Source organism: Corythoichthys intestinalis, chromosome 19 (genome assembly GCF_030265065.1).
Source record: "Corythoichthys intestinalis isolate RoL2023-P3 chromosome 19, ASM3026506v1, whole genome shotgun sequence".
Classification (NCBI taxonomy): Eukaryota; Metazoa; Chordata; class Actinopteri; order Syngnathiformes; family Syngnathidae; genus Corythoichthys; species Corythoichthys intestinalis.
The window spans coordinates 23,259,105-23,277,309 of NC_080413.1; the positions used below are offsets into that span (position 1 = coordinate 23,259,105).

Genomic DNA, 18,205 nt, shown 5'->3' on the forward strand with positions numbered 1-18,205 from the left:
AATTTTTTTCAGGCATGCCACTCCAAATAGCAGTTTCGTCCTGGGACACAGGGCTACATCACACAGCCCACACTTCCATGGGGTGTCGGTCCTCTTTCCACCCTTCCATTTTCATTTCACTTTACTTTCATTGTCACTATAAATGTACATGAAAAAAGTCAGTATTTATGAAAATAATAAAGTATAAAATAAAAATATATACAGCAATAAATAATAATGGAAATCTATATGTATGACAATAGAAAGAATACCATAGCTGAATATGTGCTACATCCCTAATCTTCATATAGAAAGAACACCACCACAAATTATAAATTCCTGCCTGGGATACGCACAGTGCACGTACGACTTTGATCTGATATGCACATTTTATTATTATATACACAAACACACACTTATATTGCATCAAAATTAACTTTGGCTTGCAATATCAAAAGAAACTTTCAAAAGAAACTTTTTCAGCATAAAAAAAAGTGAGTTGGCTTACCTCTGCTCGTCGATGGCGTCACCCACGTGTTCAAATCCGTCACTATCTTCACTCGAGGAATCTTCCGAAGAAGACGATGATGACGAATTTGGACCATCCTCTTCCTCAAGTTGATCAAAAAGCACAATTGCTTGCGTTAAATTTAGTTTTCCGTTCATTCTCAAAGTCACACAAAGTCGCTGCTCGATCCAAACGGCCGTCGCTCGCCACCTCGCTGCTTCAGAACACTCCTCCCTCTCGTTCGGTGGAACCTCGCACGGCAGTTATATTTATTTTTTAAAAAAAGCATTTTGTGCTTCCACTGTGACTTCGAAAGGGTTCGTTTGATTTGTGTTTTTTTCATGGAGCTTCCGTTTTGAAAAAGGACAAGAAATGATGGAAATATAGACATAAAAAAATGATCCATGCAGCGTTTTAATGTTTTTTTGAGAGGACAATAAAACTATAAAACTTAAATGACAAAATCTCACGTTTTAGTTGGTCGATTGACTTGAAATAATAACGAGAGTAAACCGCAACTTAAAACGAGACCAACCAACGGCATATGGGTGACGTAATTAAAACGTAAGGGCGCTTCAAAGACGACGTGCGCTGAGGACGCGCCGGCGCGTCCTTCGACTCTCAAGGGTTAAAGCGCTGTTAAAAATTAAGTACCGTATTGGCCCGAATATAAGACGGTGTTTTTTGCATTGAAATAAGACTGAAAAAGTGAAGGGTCGTCTTATATTCGCGGTCTAGACATTATACACATTCACGACGCTAGATGGCGCCAGATATCATTGAAGCGATGTTCTGTCATGACCAGTGTTGTTAATAACGGCGTTACAATATAACGGCGTTACTAACGGCGTTATTTTTTTCAGTAGTGGGTAATCTAATTAATTACTTTTCTCATCTTGGCAACGCCGTTACCGTTACTGAGGACGGAAAGGCATGCGTTACTTTGCGTTACTATAATGGTGAAAAGTCTGAGGGAGACGGACTCACCGAGACGACAGAGCAGAGCAGGAGTAGGGAGGAGGCAAGAAAGTTGTGACGCCGAGCAAACGCGATGCTAGGTAGCGCCAATAATACATGTTGTAGCCGATAGCCTACAAACTACGCCCGCATGTTATGGTAGATATGGTAGACATGGTAGATAGCACATGTACTCTACATAGATATAACTAGATGCAAAATGACAGACATGGCACTAAATGAGTTAGTAGACAGCCGCCATCTTAAAGCAGTAGACTTTTTAGGACGGCTCTGTTGTAGAGAACCTTCCTAGCGAACCAAAGTAACTTTTTATCTAAAATACTTCTAAATCGGCAAAATTTTGACTTGAATCTATCTTTAAATGATGAAACAGTTTTAAAACTTTCATATGTCGAAAGTAGAGAGAAGGGAACTAATGCAATAATGGGAGCAATTTTAACAACTTTTAACAGTTGATTCAGGGTAAAGGGTAAATTAGGGTAAAGAATTGGGCTCGGGCCAATTGTACCCAAAACCTTCACAAAAAACTTCACATAGTGTGGCCAATGTTTTTGTTTTTGTTTTGTTTTTTGAGGGGAAAAAAAAAAAAAAGTAATTATCACCAATTACTTTGCCAAGTAACTAATTACTCTTACATTCAGGTAATTGAGTTACTAACGCAATTACTTTTTGGGAGAAGTAATTTGTAACTATAATTAATTACTTTGGTAACACTTTATAATAACTATCCGTTTTACTAGTTAATAGATCATGAGTAAACTGTTGATAAATGATTTATTGTTGATTTGTGAAGTTTTTGTTAACAGTTTGTTAAGCATTTACAGGGTATTCTTAACTTGAAACAAAGTTTGTGTAGAAACGTTTCAAGTTTTTGTGTGTAGCGTTTGGCATTTCTATCTTTCAGGTTAAGAAATGCCCTTTACTTCAAAAGAAAAGGCATTTTTATAAGGCATTTTGCAGGCAGCGCTCATGTTACACATTTATGAAAATCTGCCATAGAACCAACAAATATTCAGACTTTTCTTTGTATATTTAACCAATGAAACTTATGACCTTCAATATAAAGTATATATAGTTTTATTAAGATCCATCAACTAGCATGGGCATTTAGAATGGGGTCAACCATATTGGAACACCCTGTAAATGCTTAACAAACTATTAACAAATATTTCACAAACAACAATAAATCATTTATAAACAGTTTACTAATGATCTATTAACTAGTAAAACGGATAGTTATTATAAAGTGTTACCATTACTTTTTTTCAGTAAGATTAACAACACTGGTCATGACAGATCTCAGCTACGGTACTCTCAAGTTTAACCAGTTTGCATTATTTTATTGCAATGTTTTTGACCAAAATAAAATACAAAAAAAAAGAAAAAGAAAAAACAGTACTTCATTGCATTTAAAGAGAACAGAATAAAAAACTGAAAAGATTCGGAAAGGCCTGTATAAAATATTCCTGATATGCTGTAATAATATAATTGACCTCTTTCAATGTTATTCTGGAACTCTGAGTAGCCTCACTTGGATTGCTAATGAAAAGAATATGAATAAACGTGTCCGTCAAAATGTAATAGCCAGTTAATGATGATGTATTTCCTTTGAAAATAGACCATCTTGCATGGTAATAGCCGCCTATTATGAAATGACATGTGTCCATGGCTTTTTTCAACTATCGTCTGATAAGTTATTTATTTTTTTAATCATAAATGACTTTTTAAATAGATAAAATATATTTGCACCACTTCAGTCCCACTTAAGAAAAAAGGTGACAATATTTGCCCACTTTAAAAATGCGATCAGATGCTGTTCGAGGTTTCCAGATTGTGGTGGTCTTCGCCCAAGCGATTCTGTTAACATTTATAAAGGGTTGTTGTGAAAACGAAAGTAAGCCGTGGGGAAGTTGCCCACACGTCAAAAATGTCATGCAACCGCACAGTGGGTGTCTTCAAGTTCACGCAAACACACAATGCAAATTAAATCAACCTTTGTAATGTTCTACATTTCAAACATTCAAATCAATAATAGCTCTTTTAAAGAATTATGAAAATTCATTTTTTTGTGTGTGTGCAGAATTGGATTTGGGAGAGATTTAACGGGAATGCTTTTGTTGACTTTTGTTGAAATTTTATTCAATTATATATATATATTGTAATATACAATGGTATGAAAAAGTATCTGAACCTTTTGGAATGTCTCACATTTCTGCATAAAATCACCATCAAATGTGATCTGATCTTTGTCAAAATCACACAGATGTAAAAAAAAAATTTAAAAAAATGGCAATTTTAACTAAAACCACCCAAACATTTATAGGTTTTCATATTTTAATGAGGATAGATAGCATGCAAATAATGACAGAATGACAGGGGGAAAATAAGAAAGTGGACCCTTTGACTAAGAGACTTAAAGAGCAATTGAAACCAATGTTTGCCAAACAATTTAAGTCAGGTGTGTGCTCAATCACCGATGAGTGGTTTAAAGCTGCCCTGCCCACTATAAAACACACACCTGGTAAGAATTGTCTTGATGAGAAGCATTGTCTGATGTGCATCATGGCTCGGTCAAAAGAGCTGTCTGAAGACCTGCGATCAAGGATTGTTGATTTCTATAAAGCTGGGAAAGGATACAAAACCATCTTTAAAAGTCTGGATGTTCTACAATCGACCTTCAAAAAGATGTTGTCTACAAATGGAGAGAGTTTGGCACTGTTGCTTCTCTCCCAACGGGGGGCCGTCCACCAAAGATGACGCCAAGAGTTCAGCGTAGACTGCTCAGAGAGGTAAAAAAAAAAAGAACCCTTGAGTGTCTGCTAAAGACTTACAGAAATCACTAGCACAGTCCAGTATCTCTGTGCACACATCAACTATACATTTAAAACTATGGCCAAGAATGGTGTTCATAGGAGGAATCCACGAAGGAAGCCACTGTTGTCTAAAACAAACATTGTTGCTCGTTTAATGTTCGCAAAAAGGCACTTGGACACTCCACAGAAGTTTTGACAAAATATTTTGTGGACTGACGAAACCAAAGTTAAATTTTTTGGGAGTAACACACAACGTCATCTGTGGGGGAAAATGGAACAGCTCACTAACATCAACACCTCATCCCCACCGTGAAGCATGGTGGAGAGAGCATGATGATTTGGGGCTGTTTTGCTACCTCAGGGCCTGAACAACTTGCAATCATGAATGGAGGAATGAATTCAAAAGTTTATCAGGATGTTTTGGAGGAAAACCTGAGGCCGTCCGTCAGACAGTTGTAGCTAAAAAAGAGGATGGATGCTGCAACAAGACAATGATCCAAAACGCAGAAGTAAATCAACTTCAGAATGGTTTCAAAAGAACAAAATACACGTCCTGGAGTGGCCAAGTCAAAGTCCAGACTTGAACCCCCATTGAGATGCTGTTGATATTGGTTGGTTGAAATTGTTGCTGCCAAAGGAGGGGGCCACAAAATATTAAATGTGATCGTTCACGTACATATTTTCCCTCCTTCTGTCATTGTTTGCATACTATCCTCATTAAAATATGTAAACCTATAAATGTTTGGGTGGTTTTAGTTAAAGCAGACACTGTTTTATCGTGTGTGATTTTGACAAAGCTCCGTTCACATTTGATGGGGATTTTATGCAGAAATGTGAGAAATTCCAAAAGGTTCAGATACTTTTTTATTCCACTGTATGTGGAAGGTCAGTGTTTATGGTAGTGTTTAGGCCAGCCATGAATGCCTTGCTTGTCCTTATATTCCCAAAACTAAAGATAGAATACATGTTAGATCAGTTGTTCATAACGTGTTGGTTTATGGGTTGGGTTGGTTGTGTAAGCCAAATGGGTTCGGTGAAGGTTAAGAAACGCAGAGCCGTATTTTGTACACGTATTTTTGTACACTGACTAAATCTGGGCAAAGTAGTGTTGTGGACCAGGTTTTGGACTGATTTGCCCTCAATTTATAGGGCTTTATTCCATTTCTTTCAACTGCTAGCCCTCTATCTGATGGGAGGAGAAATCTGTTTGCTCGGTGGAAGGTTGACTCGCACTCGGTATAGGAAGTATAACAGACAGCGTGAACTGTGTACATGATTTTGAAAAAAACCTTTGCGTAATTTTACGTCATGAAAATAGTACGCAATGCAAGGATGTGATGATAAAATGAGAATGTAGACATGAAAATGAAAGAACAGTGTGAAATGTAATGAGTTTCATTTAATTTACCAAGGTGAAAATCGACCCATCTGTGTGATTTTGAAAAAGATCAGATCACATTTGATGGTGATTTTATGAAGAAATGTGAGAAATTCCAAAAGGTTCAGATACTTTTTCATATCATTGCACTATGTAAAAGTTTTTTTTATTTTTTTTTATTAAAAAAAAAATTTTTTTTTATAATTAAGATAATAAAGACTGTGATTCACCACTTAATTTGAATTTCAATGTCTATTTAGAATAGTTTAACTTGACTGTTTTGTTTTTTTTTAGGATGAATGAACATTTTAAAAATTATATCATCTAAATCTGCAGTTTATAGAACAGAAGTTAACATGGTTTATATAGAACGTTGCCGGCGGACAATTGCAATAAAAGGACATCAGTGTCAGCGTGTCCTAACATAATGCATTTTCTTATATATGTGGTTATCTATTTGTCAGTTGCCAAATATACTGAGAACGTGCACTGGCTCTCATAGTAGTCGTACTTCTGGTTTTGGTTTTGTCCTCCTTACCTGATTGGAGACCAGGGTGTGCTTAAAGCCTTCCCCAAAACCAATGATGGGGCAGAGCGACGTCTTTGAGCCAAATTTCGGAAGTGCTGCAAGAAAAACATTATTAGAGATTATACCCATTCACGACGCTAGATGCCGCCAGATATCATTGAAGCGATGTTATGTCATGACAGATCTCAGCTACTCTCAAGTTTGCATTATTTTATTGCAATGTTTTTCCTCATTCAGATTTGTTTCAAGACTACAGTTACAATTAGACTTCACTTTGATGGTTAATGCAATTATTGCAATTTTGCTGTTTTATCACAATAGATTGATAGATAGGTTTATTTACATTTCAAAAACCAGAAGCCATTCATTCACAAATGTGATTGCACTTTAGTTTACATATTTAAATGTTCAGATATTAAGATTTTAATGAAGCAAAATAACATGCTTTTTCTCTCAACTATATTGTTATAATCATTTGTTTCGGATGTACTGTAATTATTTTCTGTATAAAAATTAATTTGGTGTTCAAAAAATCTTTTTTCAAACTTGAGTCTTGAAAAAGAGTGGGTTGTCTTATATTCAGGGCCGTCTTATATTCGGCCCAATACGGTATGTCGAATGTGATGCTCATCTTTAAGTCACTGTGGCGCCCCCTTACCACAACAAAGAGCTTTTTACGTTGAAATTCTTGTGAATAAATGCTTAAATCCCTGAATTCTTGCTAGATATGGACGTAAAACAGTCTCGATTCCTGGTTAAAAGCAAAAAAAAAAAAAAAAAAAAAAAAACGGGCACTATTATTTATTTTACGTAAATATGTTCGAAGGTGCTGCTCGTCTTTAATTCAATGTGGCGCCGCATTACCACAACATAGAGCTTTTTACGTTGAATTTCTTGTGAATAAATGCTTACATCCCTGAATTCTTTATAGATATGGACATAAAACAGTCTCGATTCTTGGTTAAAAGCAAAAAACCTTGCAGTCAGCAGTTATTTTACGTAAATATTGCGAAGTGTAATGCCAATGCTGTGGCAGCTAATTTCTCTCATTGATTTTTTTTTCACAACGTTTCAACTCCTGAGACAATCCTTCCTGTTTGTATGCAGTACAGCTTTTGTACTTTTATCCTAAATCCGGCGTTGAATCGCTGCATATGTGCTGCAACCGACTGCGAATAACTGAAGTGGATTGTGGGATGGGCCCCCTGCTTGAAGGTGTTGAGCAGTGGCTGGCTGAATTGACCCGTCGATACAATTATGATGTCTATGCATTGTCATTCAGAGACAGAGAAACAGCCAACAACCAAATGCCAGCATACTCTCCTCTCATGTACGCTAACATATAAAAGCTTTTTTAAACAAAACGTTTTCAAGCTTGTATACATCATTTGTATTTTCTCTGAGAAGCAGTAATGCTCAAGTGCAATATAGGTATTGTATTTTAAATTAAATTGGTTCCTAAATGTTTCTAAAACCATGGCTCATAAAACGAAAAGCCAAGAAATAGAGCAAGTGACGACTTTGACCTGAAAAACTTGTAAATTGGGGCACTCAATATTCAGTGGACTAGCCATCCATCCATGCATTCATTTTATATAATATCCTCATTAGGATTATGAGTGAGCAGGAGTCCATCCCAGACCAACTTGGAGAGCACGGAAACTCCACACAGCACAAAATTCATACTTCAGAAATGTGAGATACGGTAATTAAACCAATCAGAATTCCTGGAACCATGCACAAAGGCAAGAAGATGTTACTTGGCTGGAAATCAAAGTGATGAAAAGGCCCATATTTGAGGTGTTAAAAACAGTTCACATCTGTAAGTCAGTCTCCACAAGAAAGAAGGATTAATTGAATGAATTTTTATATTAATAAATGAATCAATGAATTAAAAATTTGTTTAGAAAAAAAAGAAACAATGAAACCGTAAGAAATTTAACGAACAAGAAAAAGAATACAATTTGGAAATTCAAAAAGCAGAAGGAAGAATAAAAACTTTTTCACACCTACACATTGTAAATGATCTTATACACTCTGTTTATATGTATGAACATCAGCACAGTACTATTGGAGTACAATAAGTAATAATATGGAAAAATACTAATACACTCAACTCAACCCTCGGTACGTCGTGCTTCAAACTTCACGCCCTCAGTCCCTCCTTCTCCAGCGCTTTGTTGGTCAGGCAGTGCACTGGAGTTGCTTATTAAAGTTAACGATGATTGACAGATGTTTTATGTTTGATCTTGCCAGAGAAGCAAACTTCAAAGCGACGCATGCATCAATCATTGTTTAACTTGTTAAACAGTTGCTGTGGCAACTCATTGTGTGTAAGTGAGCAGCTTCAGCGGATCTGAGTGGGCTAATAAAGCCAATCATTTTTCTCCTTTATTCTTGTTCAAAAATAACTTGGTGGGACAGTAACATGTTTAAAAATGATCATAATTAGCTTTCACTGTGATAAGCTCAAACACGCTGCGAAAATAGATTGTTTTACTTTCATACCTATAGAAAATCTGGCAATTTCGCATTCACTTACAAAAAAATTTGTTTCTGTGATGGCCGCCGCGTTGGATTTTGTATCAATACACAATAGCGTCCAATTCAAATGAGGTGGGGATGTTTTGTTGTAGGGCGGCAACTAACGATTATTTTTTGTAATCGATTAATCAGACGATTGATTTAACGACAACTCGATTAATCGGATAAATGTCATTTTTTTCAGTTACCATTACGATTTAACTTGAAGTTGTTTTAGGCATGTACTAAGTAACAATAAAGACAAAATGGATGACTATTTCATTTGAAAATAATATTTTATTCCAGCTTCCTGACTTAACTGTAGTCTATAATTGTACTGTTTTAAGTACGTAAAGTTGTTAAAGTTTTAATCAAGATTCTGTGTATAAGACCATAGACTTCACCATCAGTTGACGAAACAGCACCTAGAGACATTGCGCCACGGCTTCCTGTAGGGGCCGGGTCAGGCAGAGGGTTGTGGCGGCCTCCACTGTGATAAACATACACTGAGTAGGTTCTAATGCCGGATTTAAGTGGAAACAGGACGAAGGTTTTAGTGCCTACAAGCAGGCAGGAGTGTCTCAAGAGAGATTTTGTCAAGCATTCAGGGTAATGATTATATAAAATAGCACCATGAATGCACTTTGAAATGTTGCGAAAAAACTGAAATAAATGCAAAAAAAAAATGAGTGTAACTTTAGCTTGAAGTATTTACGTGACAAGATATATAATCAAATGATAACTGCCCAGGTTTTGCTTTTAACCAAGAATCTAGACTGTTTTGCATTCATATCTATAGAAATTCAGGGATTTACACATTTATTTCCAAGATTTTTATTTATTTTGTGATGGCAGCCATGCCGGATTAATATTCCATACACCATAGCGTAATTTTACATTCAAATAATCAGGTAATTTTTGGCCAACTGCCTGTTTTTTGGCAAAAAGCTAGTAATTTAGACATTTCTGCGTCCTTATAAAAAAAATTTTTTTTAATCGGCTTTTATGTGTTTTTCTTCTATGTAACATTTCAATCTAGAAGCCGGCAAGATGTGCTGAGGCAATATCGGAATTCAACCTAAATAAGTTGTGATTGTCTATAGAAAAATGCAAAATTTGCTTTTGTTGAGTAAAATTAAAGATAATTCTGCATGCTTTCCTCAAGTATGAAGTTTCCGATGTGATTGAGTGATTTATTAGCTGTTGAAAACTTGTGTCAAAATTATACTAAATGAAAATCTTTTTTTAAAAAGTCGCTATTTCGGGCAGAAACTTAAATGATATGGTAAATATTGCTATTGATCGTGACAATATAGCTGATTATCTCTGCATTTGGTGATTTTTGTGGATCTAACGTATAATCTGAGAATTTTATAGACATTTTAAATAAGTTGTGAATGGATATAGAAAAATGCATAATTTGCTTTTGTTGAGTAAAATTAAAGATAATTCTGCATGCTTTCCTCAAGTATGAAGTTTCCGATGTTAAAATTGAGTGATTACCGTAATTAGCTGTTGAAATTTTTTTTTAAAAATTAAGTCGCTATTTCGGGCAGAAACTTATATGATATGTTAAATATTGCTATTGATCCTGAAAATATGGGTGATTATCTCTGCATTTGGGGATTTTGTGGATCTAGCGTAAAATCTGAGAATTTTATAGACATTTTAAATAAATTGTGATTGTATATAGATAAATGCATAATTTGCTTTTGTTGAGTAAAGTTAAAGATAATTCTGCATGCTTTCCCCAAGTATGAAGTTTCCGATGTGAAAATTGAGTGATTAATTAGCTGTTGAAAACTTATGTCAAAATTACACTCAATTAAAAAAAAAAAAAAAAAAATTAAGTCGCTATTTCGGCCAGAAACTTATATGATATATTAAATATTGCTATTGATCCTGCAAATATGGGTGATTATCTCTGCATTTGGGGATTTTGTGGATCTAGCGTAAAATCTGAGAATTTTACAGACATTTTAAATAAGTTGTGATTGTATATAGAAAAATGCATAATTTACTTTTGTTGAGTAAAGTTAAAGATAATTCTGTATGCTGTCCTCAAGTATGAAGTTTCCGGTGTGAAAATTGAGTGATTTATTAGCTGTTGAAAACTTATGTCAAAATTGCACTAAATTTAAAAAAAAAAAATTATGTCGCTATTTCGGGCAGAAACTTATATGATATGTTAAATATTGCTATTGATCCTGAAAATATGGGTGATTATCTCTGCATTTGGTGATTTTCGTGGATCTAACGTAAAATCTGAGAATATTATAGACATTTTAAATAAGTTGTGATTGCATATAGAAAAATGCCTAATTTACTTTTGTTGAGTAAAGTTAAAGATAATTCTGTATGCTTTCCTCAAGTATGAAGTTTCCGGTATAAAAATTGAGTGATTTATTAGCTGTTGAAAACTTATGTCAAATTTGCACGAAATAAAAAAGATTTAAGTCGCTATTTCGGGCAGAAATTTATATGATATTATATGACTTCAAATTTTTGATGCCGCTGCTAATGGAGACTCATATATGCCTACGGGAGGTGCCTGTTTTGGTTTAAGGTCACTGGCGGCTTTGGTTTTGAAAATATTTGAATTTTAAGTTTTTGAAAATAGCCCCCTACGGTGCGGCCCCGCGCCCAGTTTTCCGTCAACTGATAGTCAAGTCTATGAATAAGTACATAGTCAGCCAACAGCAAACGCCTATATTTTCTGTGAACTATCTTTACATTGTAACTAATTCCCCTCATAATTTTAAAAACTATTAATGTTAAGGTTTACCATATCTCTTGATTTATGCACCCCAATCTCCTTCTTGGAATATAATCTATATTATTTCTTGGTACTTTCCTAGCTTCATAGTTTCAAGTTTTACAATGTCACATCTTTTTCATATTCCTTAACAAGTATCTGAGTTACCGTATGTCTTATAATGGCTCTTTTTTCACCTCCAGCATGTTTGCAAATCCCAAAGGAAATCATTTTCTGGAAAGGTCTCATCTGTATTAAATTTGCTTTAATAAAAATCCAATCAATATTATGCCCCTTTAACACATATCTCTTCTAAAACATCAGCTCTGTGCATCCACGGCAGAATACTACTCACAGGTCGCAGAGAGGCTGCAGCTTCGTCATAGCTTCCTCTCCTCATTGAGATGCCTCCATAAAGTAAAAAGTCCATGCTGGCAATTTGTGAGGAGCTGCACCCTGCTTGACACACTGAATGTGGAAAGGGGAAAGGACTGCTAAGTTCAAGGGCTGTATTGGAAGTGAGTAATAACAGAAATGATTCTCAAACTCCCCCCGACTGGTGCTAATGAGGGTCAGGACAGTGACAATGGAGGCCCGACTGGCACAAAAAAGAGGGCAGTGGGGGGCTGTGCTTGACCCGCTGCTATGTTGTCAGTCTGATACCAGCTTCCCGCTCCCTCGCCATTCATCCTTCCATCCCACCTACCTTCCCCATTGATACATGTGCATTTCTGTTCCTCGGACCACTGTGTGGGACTGAATGAAAGCTGATAAAGTCAGGTCCAAAAATTAATTATGGTGTTCATTTTGTTCAAGAGAACTTGAGCCTGTTCCAGCTGCCTCTGAGTAAAAGGTAAGCCGTACAACCTAAACTGATTGCCAGGGATCCTGTGAATCAGTTTAATCAGAATCATCATTATTGGCCAAGTGTGTGTTCAAAGACGCAAGAAATTTGTGGTTTCAGTCACGCTTGTAAAGTAATGTACAGTAAATGACATATGGGTGGTGTGAATCGGACTTTAAAATTTTTTTGGTCCATATGTACTCTGTCTAAAACTTGCAAGATGGCAGCTAAATGAATGCTTTGTTAGTGGGGTCTATGATTCTCTCATTTAAACAGTTGAACTCCCAGAGAGCAGCCAATTGGTTTTTGTTGTGTTTTTTTTTTTTTTTTTACCAAATATCCTTAACACATTCAATGCCAGCCATTTTCAAAAAAGACAACCCCTTTGGTGCCAGCCAGCTAAAAGGCCCGCAGAATATCATGTTATACTATTACGTGCACACGAAACCTATCAAATGAAACAATAAACAGGTAATCCATCAACCATTTGGCTCTGTAAACGTACAGACAGTTGACTGTTTGTTAATAGTAGTGTTGTGTCATTCTGTAAAGACATGGAACTGGTCAATTGCTCACTGAGTGCCTGGACAAGATACAGTGCCTTGCAAAAGTATTCGGCCCCCTTGAATCTTGCAACCTTTCGCCACATTTCAGGCTTCAAACATAAAGATATGAAATTTAATTTTTTTGTCAAGAATCAACAACAAGTGGGACACAATCGTGAAGTGGAACAAAATTTATTGGATAATTTAAACTTTTTTAACAAATAAAAAACTGAAAAGTGGGGCGTGCAATATTATTCGGCCCCTTTACTTTCAGTGCAGCAAACTCACTGCAGAAGTTCAGTGAGGATCTCTGAATGATCCAATGTTGTCCTAAATGACCGATGATGATAAATAGAATCCACCTGTGTGTAATCAAGTCGCCGTATAAATGCACCTGCTCTGTGATAGTCTCAGGGTTCTGTTTAAAGTGCAGAGAGCATTATGAAAACCAAGGAACACGCCAGGCAGGTCCGAGATACTGTTGTGGAGAAGTTTAAAGCCGGATTTGGATACAAAAAGATTTCCCAAGCTTTAAACATCTCAAGGAGCACTGTGCAAGCCATCATATTGAAATGGAAGGAGCATCAGACCACTGCAAATCTACCAAGACCCGGCCGTCCTTACAAACTTTCTTCTCAAACAAGGAGAAAACTGATCAGAGATGCAGCCAAGAGGCCCATGATCACTCTGGATGAACTGCAAAGATCTACAGCTGAGGTGGGAGAGTCTGTCCATAGGACAACAATCAGTCGTACACTGCACAAATCTGGCCTTTATGGAAGAGTGGCAAGAAGAAAGCCATTTCTCAAAGATATCCATAAAAAGTCTCGTTTAAAGTGTGCCACAAGCCAACTGGGAGACACACCAAACATGTGGAAGAAGGTGCTCTGGTCAGATGAAACCAAAATTGAACTTTTTGGCCACAATGCAAAATGATATGTTTGGCGTAAAAGCAACACAGCTCATCACCCTGAACACACCATCCCCACTGTCAAACATGGTGGTGGCAGCATCATGGTTTGGGCCTGCTTTTCTTCAGCAGGGACAGGGAAGATGGTTAAAATTGACGGGAAGATGGATGCAGCCAAATACAGGAACATTCTGGAAGAAAACCTGTTGGTATCTGCACAAGACCTGAGACTGGGACAGAGATTTATCTTCCAACAGGACAATGATCCAAAACATAAAGCCAAATCTACAATGGAATGGTTAAAAAAATAACGTATCCAGGTGTTAGAATGGCCAAGTCAAAGTCCAGACCTGAATCCAATCGAGAATCTGTGGAAAGAACTGAAGACTGCTGTTCACAAACACTCTCCATCCAACCTCACTGAGCTCGAGCTGTTTTGCAAGGAAGAATGGGCAAGAATGTCAGTCTCCCGATGTGCAAAACTGATAGAAACATACCCCAAGCGACTTGCAGCTGTAATTGGAGCAAAAGGTGGCGCTACAAAGTATTAACGCAAGGGGGCCGAATAATATTGCACGCCCCACTTTTCAGTTTTTTATTTGTTAAAAAAGTTTAAATTATCCAATAAATGTTGTTCCACTTCACGATTGTGTCCCACTTGTTGTTGATTCTTGACAAAAAATTAAAATTTTATATCTTTATGTTTGAAGCCTGAAATGTGGCGAAAGGTTGCAAGGTTCAAAGGGGCCGAATACTTTTGCAAGGCACTGTATACTCTACAATGGGACCAGAACCTGGACAACGCCCATGCCCAGGCAACACTTTCAAGTCTGGATTTGTGGAGGATAGCTGGGGAAGATGGCGACCGCTGTGTCTGACCACACTCGAAGTTGAAGACATCGAGGATGTGTATCTTTTTCCTGTGCTGCTGGCTGCGATTCTTCTGCAGGGGCTCGGAGCCCACTTGATTCTTCCGATCATCATGAAAGTACTGGAAAGCCAAAGAAGATCAGTGGTATTGGCCACTGCTGCCGTCAGCGCTATCGCTGGAGTCCACACCAGCCTCAGCAAGGCCTGTGATGACATACTGTATTACAGGTGAAGAATGACCTAGCGGCTTCCAAGGCTGCCACAACCAGAATGGTAATGAAAATTAGTCATGAAAAAAAGTCAACATTATACTATATACTCTCTCTATATTTTTTTAAAAAACTGACCGGAGATGAAATAGCAGAGGAGACTCCGGCGTCGTAAAGACGAAATCACCTAAGGTAGGTATGCCGTAACTCGGGATCTATCTGTATACTGTATTTTTCGGACTACAAGTCGCAGTTTTTTTCATAGTTTGGCAGAGTGTGCGTCTTAACTCTGGAGCGACTTATGTGTGATTATTTACAGTCGTGTCGGGCTGACTTCTCTCTCGCTAACTTTTTAAAAAAATAAATATATATTCATATATTTATACTGAAACGATGTATGGATGTTAAATAAAATAAATAATTTGGATAAAACAGAGAAGGTGCTGTGCATGCCTGCGCACATGAACGCAGTGGCTCTCTTTTCAATCTTCCCCTCTGGCGCCCTCCTTGAGCATCCTGGTATTTCCTTTTCGATATGGAACAGCTATAGAAGTGAAAAACAAACTAAAGACAGGGGAATTGAAAAGCAAACAACATTAGGAGTGGGATACGGAAAGGATTCAAATTGATTGTTGAAGGTGCTATACGGAAACCTGTGTCGGCTTCACTGAATGTAAACGAATGTGGCGCCTTGGTCTCATTCGAGAAATATATTTAACAAACTTTTCCAGCATTATTTCGTTGTGTAAATGCATTTATAATGATCATAAAAATATGTAGACGATTTAAACATTGAGAAAACGTGTGTTTTTTTTCTGCCAACTCGAGGAGATTAAAATAAATGTCAAATCCACTATCCGCCTGTTAGAACAGACACGCAAATATAAAAGATATTAATGTTTATTGAATATCCATCTTACAGTCCTGTTAACTGGGAGAATTCATTACAAAACACAGGTTTTAATTTGTTATCATTATACATATATGCACCGGCATCGTCACAAATGTGATCACACAAAACGCAACCACACATCGCGTAAAACATAATTTATTTTTTTTTTCGGGCACGTGCCTACAAATAAAACATCAAATTTGGGGGGTTTTCCGGCTCGGGCAAGCAAATCAAGTTAATTGATCGGGTTCGGGCCGCATCATGCTTTAATACCCACGGGCCAGTCGGGTAAGGCTGGATTTTTTAGGCCCAATCTAACTTATAGCATCATGTAATGTTAGCATCCCGCACACCCATTCAGCCTGTTGTTCTCTATTGTATTTTAAATTGCCTTTCAAGATGACATGTCTGTTCTTGGTGCTGGATTCTATCATGAAAATTTCCCCCGAAAAATATGACTTATACTCTGGTGCGACAGATATATGTTTTTTTCCTTTTCATTGCGCATTTTTTGGCTAGTGCGCCTTATACTCAGGTGCAACGTATAGTCCGAAAGAACAAGTATGCCCTCTACTGGCTAATTCAGAACCTACGGACAGCAATAAACTAATGTAATTTAAATTTTTTTTTTAAGTTCTCTGAGGATCGATGCATATATCCCTATGATATATCTTCCAAATTTTGATCCGTCCAGCTCCGAGAATCGATGTCGTCTATGTACTAACCCAAAACATACCAATAAATTTCATTCTTAGGCTTCCCCGAATAACGAAGGAATCGCAATTTGATTTATTTTATTTTATTTTTGTCTCAGGGATAATTAATTACATTCTTGACAGCGTAACTAAAATTGCTATTCCCTGTTATTCGTAGACAGGTCAGAAATAATTTTAGTTGGAATGGTCGTAGGGATGGATACGAATCGATCCTCAGAGTCCATTTTTAAAAATGAGTTTTGTCTGAACGCAGATTAGTTACCGTACATTATTTAATTGCAGACTTTGAATTGCTACTCCAATATTTGTGGACCGATCAGAATGGAATTTGGTAGATATGTACTAGTATATCTGTCAAATCATCAGAGGCCTATCTCTTTTGAGTGATTTTTTTTTAACTTGTTCATACTTAAAACTTTCTAATGTCACAAAAGACTGACCACAGCTGGCATACAATGCAGATTTACAGTTTTTCTCAGTTCCATGCATACATTTTCTGAACGCATGCCTCAATCTTACAACCCAACACACATAATTGGCAAAACCCCTCAGGTCTGCAAAATTCAAGTTTACATTGAAAAAGTATTTTATTCTCAAAAGGAACAAGCCATAATATGAATATTCATTTACAATATGAGCAGTTGAAAACTGATGTGCTCAGTCTAAAACACTGTGATGAATGGAAAACATTATCTACATCCATCTCATAATGGCTTTTGCTCTGTTTTTAGTTTTTTTTTACAGGTGTGTTGTAAAATATTCTAGAATATTGTTACATTCAGGACACACAACAGCTTGCACGGTAACATATATTTTATTTTTCCACAACAACAATCTACACAATGTGCATCCCAACAAACACAAAGTTGCACATACAATGGTCTTCACACAAATCAAGAGAATGATTTTCTTTATTGTTACAAAAAACAACAACAACAAAAACTACGCTTCATCCTTGCATGACTTGCATAAAATCGCCATCAAATGTAAGCTGATCTTTGTCAAAATCACACAGATGAAAAAACTGTCTGCTTTAACTAAAACCACCCAAACATTTAGAGTTTTTCATATTTTAATGAGGATAGTATGCAAACAATGACGGAAGTGTGATAAATAAGTAAACCATCACTTTTCATATTTTGTGCCACCCCCCCTTTGGCAGAAATAACTTCAACCAGACACTTCCTGTAGATGCAGATCAATTAGCACATCAATCAGGACTAATTATGGCCCATTCTTCTCTCCAAAAGTTCTGTAGTTCAGTCAGATTCCTCGGATGTCTGGCATGAGTCGCTGTCTTTAGGTCATGCCACAGTATCTGAATGGGTTTCAAGTCTGGACTTTGACTTGGCCACTCCAGAACTTGTGTTTCGTTCTTCTGAAACCATTCTGAAGTTGATTCACTTCTGCGTTTCGGATCATTGCAGCATCCATCCTCTTTTTAGCTTCAACTGCTTGACAGACGGCCTCAGGTTTTCCTCAAAACTTTTGAATTCATTCTTACATTAATGATTGCAACTTATCCTGGCCCTGAGGCAGCAATACAGCCCCAAATCATGATGCTCCCCTCACCATGCTTCACGGTGGGGATGAGGTGTTGATGTTGGTGAGCTGTTCCATTTTTCCTCCACACATGACATTGTGTGTTACTCCCAAACAATTCAACTTTGGTTTTGTCATTCCACAAAATATTTTGCCAAAACGTCTGTGGAGTGTCCAAGTGCCTTTTTGCGAACATTAAACGAGCAACAATGTT

General features: G+C 36.9%; 1 protein-coding gene across 2 annotated transcripts in view; it reads right to left on the minus strand.

The window, feature by feature from the left end:
- tagapb (T cell activation RhoGTPase activating protein b) overlaps window positions 1-11,962 on the minus strand; it is a 47,199-nt gene extending 35,237 nt beyond the window's left edge. The window contains exons 1-2 of one of the 2 annotated variants that reach the window (XM_057822013.1): window positions 11,819-11,962; window positions 6,195-6,280 (exon numbers count right to left, since the gene is read on the minus strand). In XM_057822013.1, coding sequence (XP_057677996.1) covers window positions 6,195-6,280; window positions 11,819-11,893 — 161 coding nt within the window. In that variant the 5' untranslated portion in view covers window positions 11,894-11,962. The remainder of the gene's footprint in view (window positions 1-6,194; window positions 6,281-11,818) is intronic. The other variant, XM_057822014.1, reaches the window with a different exon arrangement.
- Window positions 11,963-18,205: the final 6,243 nt, after the last annotated feature.